Below are 11,982 nucleotides of genomic sequence, written 5' to 3'. Positions count from 1 at the left end.
GTGGTGGGCCATACTGCGGTGCCAGTGATTGCTGTGGGAACGGTTGCTGCTGTTGTTGCTGCTGGCTGGGGGAATCACGTGCCCAGTGACCAATACCACCACACACAAAACAGTTGCCCTGTTGGCCTTGTCCCAAGTACCCTCTTCCGCGGCCACCAGAGAAACCGCGCCCGCGACCACCGTATCCACCATAGAACTGACCATGATCTTGGGCCTCATCATAACCCTGGAACATCTGGGCAGATTGCCCGGTCTTTTCCTGTTTGGATTGTTTGAATTCACTATGTAATTTGGAAAGTTGGAGTTTTAACAGGGCAGGGGTCAAATTTTGTGATTCGTTTTTTTCTTTGACCTTTTCTTCATTATACATCTTACAATGGTGAGTAATGTGACGTTTAAGTCTAGGTTCGTCACCTGTCAACAAGTCTGGGTCCTTCTTCAATTCCTTTTTCACAGGTTCCGGAAGACCCTCGACAACAGCTGTTCTGAACAAGGTTTTACTCTCAAGTATGGCGGCTGGTGCTTTCTATCCAATTTTTAACACATTGTTCATAGTGCACCGGACCTCCAACTCCATCGGTGTATGCAAACACGGTTGAGGCCAAATCATGAGGTCTTGGGAAGCCATTTTTAATTGCCTTAAATAAGGCATCTGATACCTGGGTCAATGGAATTTCATGAGGATGTCTAGTAATTCCTGCCTCTTCTTCTATCATTCGTAGCTGTTGTTGAGTGCAGGAAGCTGACATGGGCTGTCCCAGGTAACCAAGCGCCCAATTTTGTCCACTCATTAAGGCCAAGAATTTCATGAGCCATGGACTTTCTCCCCTAGCCAGAGGAGGGAGTTGTTCAGTGAATGCCGTCACATCTCTAAGAACAAGAGGGTCATATATCATACTTCCTCCACGAGGGCGGAGGGGAAACATACCTCCGGGTGTAGTTTGCACCAGCTGCGTCCTGAGCTTCAGTCTTCGCCTGACAGTCTTCTCTGGTTTTTCGTCTGCTCCACTGTTACGTGGGCGGAAGGTGATGTGAAATCCCGAATTTGGTAGAGCCTGTCTATACATATGTCTTCCCTTTCGCCTGGACCGTCTGAATCACAGTCTGAGTCATGATCTGATTGTCGATTAGCGTCCTCAAACAGTATAAGATAGTACGTCAATTCACCTTTTGCTTTCTTACTACATTTCTCTCTTTCCTTTTTCTGTCGATTCATTTTCTCTCCATTTCTGCTCTTCCTTCTCTCCTCTCTTTTTCTCGTCTTTCCCTTTCCTCCTTTTCTCTTCTATAACGTCGGTCCCTCTCTGCCTCACGCCTCGTCATTTCTTTTACTTCTGTTTCGGTCATTACTTTGTCATCATAGTCCTCTCGGTCCAGGTCAAGTCTAGTCATAGGAGTCGATGATCCTGTTGGCGTCCGTACCGTGGTTAATTCAGTCAGGGCACCGCTGAATTGTTTTGTTTTAACTTTTTTGTATTCCAGATTACATGCTGTCTTTATGAGCTCTTTTGCCTCGGAGGACATGGGTTCCTCCTCAATCTCAATGTCAAGTATTAAACGTCCACCTAAAGTCACTACAGGTGCTTGTAGCGACGCACCATTAGGTCCTTTCAAAGATTGATGCGTTGGTGGAGGTGCAGAAGGGAGAGTAGGGGGTGACAAAGAAAAAGCTGTTTCTGCAGGAATAGGATGGTCCAATGTGGGTCGGTGTATTGTAGGATAAATTCCCCCAGGGGGCGCCATAAGATCACCTGATTTTTCAGAGGTATCTGTTCTAGCCTTATCCGTAACCCGTTGGCTCCTCACCATGGCAGTTGACACAACTATCAAATGATGTAGTGTCAATCTATGCTGTTCTAATGCCTCCTTTCTCTGTATCGAGCCAGGCCTAAACCTACTCACCTCCTTCGCTTTTCTAATTCTGCCTTTCTAGCTCTAATGTTACACTCTTTTTTGCAAACTGATGGACAGAGCATTCATATCCCACTCAGTTCTATTACCAATAAAATGTATATTTCCTTTCAACATACAGAATTGTTTTTTTCAACTCGCGTCCAACCTTGGACTGCTTGTTACTCTGCACACCATTCAGAACATATGTTTCCACCTCTCCATACAAACTCATCAATTCATTCCATTATTTTTCCTCATTCATTTCAACACGTCCAAACTCTCCTTCCATTTTCACCTATTCAGTCATCACAAATAACCTAAGGAAATTGGAAATTTTTTGTTAAATTTTATGAATTAAAATTCTAGTATATTCAAATTTAGGAATTAAACATCTATATATTTAATTCTAGGAATTTAGAATTTTATATTTAATTCTAGGAATTTAGAATTTTATAAATATAAAATTATATAGATATTTAATTCCTAAAATTAAATAATTTTAGGAATTAAATATCTATATAATTAATTTTAGGAATTTTGAGTTTTATATTTTTATTTTAGGAATTAAATATCTATATATTTAATTCTAGGAATTTTGAGTTTTATATTTAACTTTAGGAATTAAATATCTATAAATCTTATTCTAGAATTTAGAATTTTATATTTCATTTTATGTTTTAGGAATTTGAGTATATTCCATTTTAGGAATTTAGAATTTGATTATATTAAATTTTTGGAATTTAGAATTTGAGTATATTAAATTATAGGAATTTAGAATTTGAGTATATTCAATTTTAGGAATTAAATATCTCTGGACCCAGTAGTTTCCCTACTTTTGTTTCAATACGATTGTTTAGGAATCCCGGATTCCCTATTTATTACCTACCAGTTATGAAATCCCCGATTTCATATATAATCACGAGAATGTTCCCTGAACCAATACTCGGAAAATTTCTACTGTGACTTTTCACTGACGACGACTTTCATTTAGGAATCCCAGATTCCGTTACCCACTACAGGTATCATGAAATCCCCGATTTCATATATAATCACGAGAATGTTCCCCGAACAAATACTCGGACTATTGAAATTTCTACTGTGACTTCTCAATAATTTAAACAATCCAATAGCAGAATTTTGACACTATAAAAACAGGTATTCTACTTACCTTTAGTTGGTTTCTGATATCTGACTCTACCTTACTATAACAATTTGTATCTATATTAAACTATGACAGGCTTGTCGTCCTAACAAAGGGCATGTTCAAAATTCGAAGAGACGACCAAGATGCGCCGGGTTTCTCCACAGAGTATTTATTTCCATTATATAAATCAAATTCAGAGCTGCTCCCCACCAAAGCTCTGGGTCAGAAGAACAACCCCACATAAGTTACACAGCCTGTTACATGCTTGATGGTCCGTGATGGTTCCCGGGCTCCGCCCTCTCCAGCGACCGTCCAAATGTCCCGGCAACACTGCGCCCGTGCATGTATCTCGCATGTACCACGCATGCACAGGTGGACGTGCCCGCATACATCAAAGAAGCAATGCAAAGCCCTGCTTCACTGCGATGATTTGTGGGTTCAGCAGGGGGTGCAGAGGAGTCAGTTCGGGGACACCTAAACTTCACTGTAATGAACCAAAAACAAGATTAAAACGTCCCAGTCTTCAATATACACAGGGATTAACACCATGGTAGGCCTCAACTCTTTGGCTAATTTACATCTAAGGCGGAAGTTTAACAGCAATGCCGTGCGACCGGTCTAGTAACCTAAGACACTCTGTTGTCAGTGATCTTCAACAGACTTGAAATAAATGGTATTTAATACCAAAATTACGGAAAACCTGAGGAGAGAAACTGCAACATAGTGACGGAACCAATATACAGTCATACCTCTACTTAAGAATGCCTCTAGGTACGAACGTTTCAGATTATGAAATTTAAAAAATTAAAACGATCCAAGTTACGAATCCCCCAAGAAGTAAATGCATTTTCTCATCAATTAGTTGTTTTGAATTCCCTTTATTAAGCGATTAAAAAATACAAATGCAATGTGGCACATTCTCTCTCTCGCTCTCTCTCTCACACACACATGGCATGTCTAAAATGTACTACATCTTGACCAATTTTAAAGGCTTTAGTTGGTAGTTGTGTGAGGACCTTGGAACGAATTAGAGAATTTACATTTAAAGTGCACCTATACTTACGAAATATTCGAATTACAAAATAAGTCCAAAAACCAATTGATTTCGTAAGTAGAGATACCACTGTATTACAGAGGGGCCAACTTCTCTGGAATTTCTGCTGTTTACCCGGAAAAGTAACAATCTACGGGACTGCGGACAACATCCCAGAACTGTGGTCCCAGAACTGTGGAAATAAAAAAAATTGTCACTTAAATTCTTTTGGGAGCAACCATTTCGGCCGACTACCAAATTTCCAAGTTAAATACCTTGAAATTCACACCATCGCTACGGCTTACACATCTTACTTCCGCATTTGATTTAACTGCACTGTAAACTGGGTGAATCCGGTGACATGAATGCATTGTGGATATTCCAAGTTACAAGTTCTGACAAATGATTCGTCTCGTGCGACTTCAGCGTGCCAATCCATTCGGAATCGATTGTGTAGGTAGCCACTATTGCTTCAACATTTTCATTTTCTTTCACAAGGGGAATAAGTAATATTAAGGCTGAATAAACCAGCAGGCTTTTGTTTTGAAACAAATCCTGTAATTTCTGGGGTTGTTATAAAGGCAGTAGGCGTACACAGCACTGGTAAGTCTTATCAATATGCCTTCTCAGGTTAAGCGCAAAATGGACGGCAATTTGGATGAAACTTATAATAAGAAACTCAAACATTCGCAGAAGTTTATTGGTCCATATTCAACAAAATATCCCATGTTGAAGCCGCCTCCAAAAGTACCGACACTTGCACATTTCACAAGATGCCTGTGTAACTTCAGATACATGTGGAATTACTGGCCGTAAAATGCATGGAGAGGGACCCAAACACAAAGATAAACTTGTTTTAATTTTGCTGTACTTTTTCAATAGTTTGCAAAAACACAATATTACAATTAATGTAAAAACATAATACCAGTCTGATTTAATTGTTGTACGTTATTTTTAAAATTGTATTACATATCGATTTTGTGTGAATCGCATTCACTTTGGAAAACCTGGTAATGGAACTAGGGTACTCTTGAAATGGGGTTGATGAAGATTGGCAGCTTTGATATTAAGCTGTGGCCTCCAAAATTGTTGCGATTATTATAACAAATGAGATCAACTTTGCATGCAAGCCGAAGGTGGCAAAGCTGTTATTTCAGAAAGCAAAAAAAAAAAAAAAACATAAGCTAAGATCGCTGATCTAAAGGTTCCCAATTAAAGCCAAACGACAGTTGGTTACTCTATCTGTATCAAGGGTTAGGTCGATCCTTCAGCGCCGTCAAGTCTCATCTTCCTCCTCTTTGTCATATCCGAATCCGCAGCATGTTTTGTCGGTGGGGCTGCAGGTCAGAATTCTAAATGTTAGTAAGTAGTTTATAGTGCTCAAATGTACATTCTGAGGATTCATAGTAACCAAATCATTAATGTATTATTCATAGAGTTGGTGAAAATAGATTTTCAGTTCAATCAGCACAATTTCTATGTGATGAAACAAGCCCCTCTTCACATTGGCCAAGGAAGAAAATTTCTTCTTTTCGGGCTCACTGTCAATTATACACAGATTCAGAAGATGCCAAACAATTTGGATACACATTTAACATTATAGTATTAGAGGCATAAAGATAACAAGAAGCCCCATTATTTGAACGTGTAAATAAATGCTTTTCTAACCATTTAGCTCTAGAGCAGACCTGGGAATTGTGCGGCCACCGGGCCGTGTACGGCCTTTTGGTAAGTTGAGACCGGCCAACATAAAGTTGATTGGAAATTACAAAATAGACTGCGGCAAATAAGTATTTAGTCAAACCACCAATTGTGCAAGCTCTCAAACTTGAGAAGATTAGAGAGGACTGTAATTGTCAACATAGGTAAACCTCAACCATTGGAGACAGAATGTGGAAAAAAAGAAAATATCATTATTTGATTTTTAAAGAATTTATTTCCAAATTAGTTTGCTATTTGCATGTACATACGTAACGACTGGTGCTGCAACAGTAGGATCATTGACACTCACTGTTCCCCTGATTTAGACCTCTTGGCAGTTCTGTCCAGGGAGATAACGGTAGTCATCCCACCGGATGGTAATGTTAGCACAAAACTTAGCCTCATGGTGGCGACTGTAAACTAACAGCAGCTTGACCACCTGATGGAGACCTTTTTTGTCGCCGGTGAATTAAAAAAAGCATGTTTAAAGATTGTTCTGCCAAAGCTTAACGAGAATGTGAAGTGTTTTGCACCAGAGGAGATAAAACTCTAGTCTAGACCATGTTTATTTTAACGTCAAACATGCTTACATAGCCGCATCCCACCCTCACCTTGCTGGATCCGACTATCTCTGCCTGTCCCTCACCCCCTCATATAACCCACTCCGGAAGCTAACAAGGCTAAAAATAAAGAACAAAAACATGGCCTGAGGACGCCCTTTCTCAGTTGCAGGACTGTTTTTCCTGCACCATTTGGAAACTTTTTGGACACCACAACCTCCAGGACTACACGGACACTACTTTCCTACATCAAAAACTGTATGGACGCTGTCACTGTTAATAAACGTATCCAGGTTTTTCCAAAAACCCTGGACGAACAGTGAAAGACAGGCACTCATTAAATGCCGTAACCTTGAGGTCAGGGGACAAGTTACAATACAGCGCTGCCTGAGCAGACCTGAAGAGAGGCATTAAAAAAGCCACGGCAGTATATACAAGGAAAATTGAGGAGCACTTCACAGAAAATAACCCAACGAATATGCGGCAGGGAATACGACACATTACCAATTACAATGACAATAATAAGGTGTCTGTTAACACAGATGCCTCACTCATTTCTTTGCCCGCTTTGAGACTGACAAATCGGATTCAGTCTCAACTCATCCACCACCTTGCAGCAGTACACTGAAGGTTCGGGAACATGAAGTGAGACAGGTACTGCGGACTGTGAACACCAGGGAGGGCGCTGGCCCTGACGGTGTACCTGGGAAGGTGGTCAAAGCATGTGCTGACCAGCTGACTGGGGTTTTCACAAATATTTTCAATTGTACCCTGCAACAATCCATCATCCCATCCTGCCTGGAATCTGCCACCATTATCCCTGTCCCTAAAAAGCCAACCATTAACGGCCTGAATGACTATAGGCCTGTTGCACTTACGGCTGTGATCATGAAGTGCTTTAAAAAGTTGGTCGCCCACCACATCAGGAATACAATCCCTCCCTCAGTTGACCCTCACCAATTTGCTCATAGAGAAAACTGGACCGCTGAGGACGCCATCATTGCAGCTCTACACAGAGCACTGAGCCACCTGGAGCACCATGGGAACTATGTGAGGAGGCTTTTCATTGACTATAGCTCAGCCTTCAACACTATAATACCCGACATTCTGGCTGACAAACTCTCCCACCTTGGACTATCCTCTTCCATCTGCTGCAGGATTGAGAACTTCTTAACCAACCGTCCACAAACTGCTCTAATGACGACTTCATTCACTGTCTGTCTGTTATAAATACTTCATTATAAGGCTGTCCGCCTTCCTCATTCCTTGTCTTTTTTGTTGAATGTGTCAGGCCGATCCTGTTCTTTCTCCGTGCTGGCAACCTTGTGAGATCGGGCTTTCCTTACATGACTAGGGCTGCAGTAGGAAATGGTGGAGGCACTCGAGTTCGAGCCAGACCCAGAGTCTGATGATGAAGATGCCAATTTTTCTTTCTTTGGATGCTTCTTCTTAGACCCCCTCGTAGAGGTGTTTCTGTGACTACGATTATGTCTGCAACTGATTGAGCCAATTGTGGTGGCATGGAAACCCTGCGGCCAATGGAAGATTGGCTGAAAGATGAGCGCTCAGTGAAGGCCACACCTCTGCTATCATCCATGTCAGATACAAACTCACTCAGACGGCAGCTACGTGCGAATTAGCTTGACCAGGACTGTGGCTACCAGACCGTTTGCTTAAAGGGCTGCTGGACACACTGCTAAGCAACACTCCCGTTTGGCTTTATCTAAACGTAAAGTGCTTTGATGATATCCGGCGGAATTTGAAAGACCCAAGCTTAGGCTGGATTTCGGATCATCTTTTGGCTTTACCCCTAGGCGAGTAGAGACCTGCCTTGGTCGAATGAATGAAACACTTGCGCCTTTATCAGACCAACAGCTTTCCATGCCTTTCCTGGCTCAGCTATTGGTATCTGAATATGACAGGGATATAATAGATTTTCTGTCATCCAATTCAACCACTGCCAATGATTCTCTCCTGGAGCTGGCTAAGTAGGTGTCCTCTTGAAGATAATTGCATTAGAAGTTAGACTTTTGGAAAGATGTTGTATCCTCCAAATCATTTTTCTTTGAGTACCTGGTCACCTTGAGAATCAAGATTGGAATATTTTCTATAGCTAGGAGATTTCATCACAGAGAGTGGTCGACTTGGCTAGAAATCTTTAAACTCTGCCTTCTCTTCCATCTAAGTTTATAGCCAACTGTAAGATAAGACAAAGTATCTTTGCAATTGCTAGTTCATATTGTATTAGTTTTTGTGAGTATAACAGCATCGTAGTCATCCTTATGGCTGACATGTCAGCATAAACACCCAGCTGTCCGACTGAATAATCAATCCTAGTCTTGTGATTGGGTTGACATGTCAGCACAAATACTCAACTGTCCGACATTGATCAATTACTTTTTGCCCTGCAAATGGCTGAAACGTATCTGTCAAAAGTCCTAGTGACAACTGTCAGTTTTGCCTGTATTTAAGACACTGGTCATTCGACTAGAGTAGCAAGAACATCGCGCTGAACAGGACTCCACTGTTCGAGCTCTCACTGTCCACTTTTCAGTCTGGTAATAAACCTATTTCCTATTTAAATTGATCTCACTCTTTCTTAGCCTGCTCCTGAAGTTGTATTTTCAGACCTATCACCAATCTTGAGAGACCACATTGGAAATTCCATACGACAAAAACAATTGAAGAGAAAAAATAGTTAAAACAAAAACAGGATACTAAAGTAAAAAATGAAAGTGGCATAATGGTGTGGTCGCTGTCTAAATAATGTGCCACTGACCACATTGGTGTGCAAGTTGATTTAAGAAAGATACAAAGCAGCAGGGAAAGTTGCTGTATGTAGTGAGCTATTCACGCACATCCTACGGCAATTAACAATTACTTTTCTGTGTTATCCTGCTTATTGAACTTTATAATGTAATTTATATGACACCTTTAAACTAGGTATTTTCTTCATTCCATTCCTTATCATTTGACCACATTACCCTCTTTTGCATCTACAGGCACTCTACAGCACAGCTCGTGCCAACAGAGGCATTAAGGCTGCCAAAGTACATAACAAGAGGAATACTAATTATAATAATATAAAAAGGTTTTCAGAACACGCTTTGAGGGGGTAGAGAGGCTCAATGCGCAGTGAATGTCAGTGAGAATCTGACGTCAAAAGCAGACTGAATAGATATAAAAACAGTAGTAATGTCACATTCTTGCTTTTCTACTGACCTGGAGCTCTTCAGGCTGCTATCATCTGGAAAATTCTTGGCAGATCCCTTGTTTTTGGACAACCAGGATTTCACCCCATCCATGTGACACTCCACTTCAGATTCAGAGCCTGAGTCCCCTTGACTAATGTTTAGTATAATATATAGACACACAAAGAATCAAAGAGGAAAATTAACAAAACGTTGCTCAGAGAGTAAGAGAATCCTTTCACGAAAATATTACATTGTCCATTATAGTACAATTAAGCATTCAAAGCAGTGTTATTTCTGCAGTATTAAAGGCAACACTTACAACCATGTCAAAAATAGTTATTGCACAGGCCCAAAATAGGTTACACAGACTTAAAACACGAAGCCCCTTTCAGATATCTACTTCATTGTTCATGTCTCTTGGAGGCTACTGTGGACAATTTGGACATTACCCAGAACTTAACTGCTCCATGACCCAGTCCCAACTAAGGATCTTTACCGGGCCACATTATGTCTAAATGCAGCAGATAATATTCTGCTTCAGAGTGCAGTTTGGTGATGTAGCTCTCACGTGAATAAAGGACGATTCATCAGAGTTCCTCCGTTTTCTACTCTACTGAGAAATTAACAATATTTGGTACAAATTTTTTTTGAGACAATTAGAGAGTCAAATTTTTACAGATGAGATTTGTCAATTTCAATTGGAATGCAAAGTTGAAAGTGGTTAAGCTGAGAAAGAACTTAGAATTATTATTATTATCATTAGCAGAGCGAAAAGAAAACACCATCAGAGAGAGAGAGAGATGTAGAGCGAGGGAGAGACAGAAAGATGTAAAGAGAGAGAGACAGAGAGAGAGAGAGAGATAGAGAGAAGGAGAGAGAGATAGGTAAAGGGAGAGAGATGTAAAGAGAGAGAGACAGAGAGATGTAAAAAAAGAGAGAGAGACAGAGAGATGTAAGGAGAGAGAGACAGAGAGATGTAAAGAGAGAGACACATAGAGATGTATAGAGAGAGACAGAGAGATGTAAATTGAGAGAGACAGAGAGATGTAAAGAGGAGAGAGAGAGAGACAAAGAGATGTAAAGAGGAGAGAGAGAGAGAGACAGAGAGATGTAAAGAGAGAGAGACAGAGAGATGTAAAGAGAGAGAGACAAAGAGATGTAAAGAGATAGAGTGAGACAGAGAGATGTAAAGAGAGAGAGAGTGAGACAGAGAGATGTAAAGAGAGAGAGAGAGAGTGAGACAGAGAGATGCAAAGAGAGAGAGAGAGATGTAAAGAGAGAGAGAGACAGAGAGATGTAAAGAGAGAGAGACAGAGAGATGTAAAGAGAGAGTGAGACAGAGAGATGTAAAGAGAGAGAGAGATGCAAAGAGAGAGTGAGAAAGAGAGATGTAAAGACAGAAAGATGCAAAGAGAGAGAGAGAGATGCAAAGAGAGAGAGAGATGTAAAGAGAGAGAGACAGAGGAATGTAAAGAGAGAGAGACAGAGAGATGTAGAGAGAGAGACAGAGACATGTAAAGAGAGACAGAGACATGTAAAGAGAGGGAGAGACAGAGAGAGTGAGAGAGAGAGTGATGTAAAGAGAGAGACAGAGAGATGAAAAGAGACAGATACATGTGAAAAGAGAGAGACAGCGAGATGTAAAGAGAGCGAGAGCGAGAGAGATGCAAAGAGAGCGAGAGAGAGAGAGATGTAAAGAGAGAGTGAGACAGAGAGATGTAAATAGAGAGAGAAAGAGAGATGTAAAGAGAGAGATAGAGAGAGGGAGAGAGAGATAGAGAAAGGGAGAGAGAGATAGAGAGAGAGATAGAAAAAGGGAGAGAGAGAGATAGAGAGAGGGAGAGAGATGTAAAGAGAGAGAGAGACAGAGAGATGTAAAGAGAGAGAGACAGAGAGATGTAAAGAGAGAGAAACAGAGAGATGTAAAGAGAGAGAGCGACAGAGAGATATAAAGGGAGAGAGAGACAGAACAAGAGAGACAGAACGAGAGAGAGAGACAGAGAGATGTAAAGAGAGAGACAGTGAGATGTAAAGAGAGAGAGAGAGAGAGAGAGAGAGAGAAAGTGAGATGTAAAGAGAGACAGAGAGATGTAAAGAGAGAGAGAGAGACAGAGAGATGTAAAAAGAGAGAGAGACAGAGAGATGTAAAGAGAGAGAGAGACAGAGAGATGTGAAGAGAGAGAGAGAGACAGTGAGATGTAAAGAGAGATAGAGACAGAGAGATGTAAGAAGAGAGAGACGGAGAGATGTAAAGAGAGAGAGAGTGAGAAAGAGAGATGTAAAGAGAGAGAGAGACAGAGAGATGGAAAGAGAGAGAGAGACAGAGAGATGTAAAAAGAGAGAGAGACAGAGAGATGTAAAGAGATAGACAGAGAGATGTAAAGAGAGAGAGGTAGAGAGACAGAGAGATGTAAAGAGAGAGAGGTAGAGACACAGAGAGATGTAAAGAGAGAGAGG

The 11,982-nt window shown here is 40.9% G+C and overlaps 1 protein-coding gene and 1 pseudogene across 3 annotated transcripts in view; both read right to left on the bottom strand.

The window, feature by feature from the left end:
- Positions 1–4,754: 4,754 nt before the first annotated feature.
- Positions 4,755–11,982, bottom strand: part of myo18ab (myosin XVIIIA b) — a 154,347-nt gene continuing 147,119 nt past the window's right edge. For all 3 annotated transcript variants that reach the window (XM_077722067.1, XM_077722068.1, XM_077722070.1), the window contains 2 exons: positions 9,554–9,676; positions 4,755–5,407 (listed from right to left, as the gene is read on the bottom strand). In XM_077722067.1, coding sequence (XP_077578193.1) covers positions 5,347–5,407; positions 9,554–9,676 — 184 coding nt within the window. In that variant the 3' untranslated portion in view covers positions 4,755–5,346. The remainder of the gene's footprint in view (positions 5,408–9,553; positions 9,677–11,982) is intronic.
- Positions 5,765–8,512, bottom strand: LOC144200582 (uncharacterized; annotated as a pseudogene).

This window comes from Stigmatopora nigra, chromosome 8 (genome assembly GCF_051989575.1).
Source record: "Stigmatopora nigra isolate UIUO_SnigA chromosome 8, RoL_Snig_1.1, whole genome shotgun sequence".
NCBI lineage: Eukaryota > Metazoa > Chordata > Actinopteri > Syngnathiformes > Syngnathidae > Stigmatopora > Stigmatopora nigra.
Note: the sequence above shows the minus strand (reverse complement) of the source record. Positions and strands in the feature narration are given on the sequence as shown.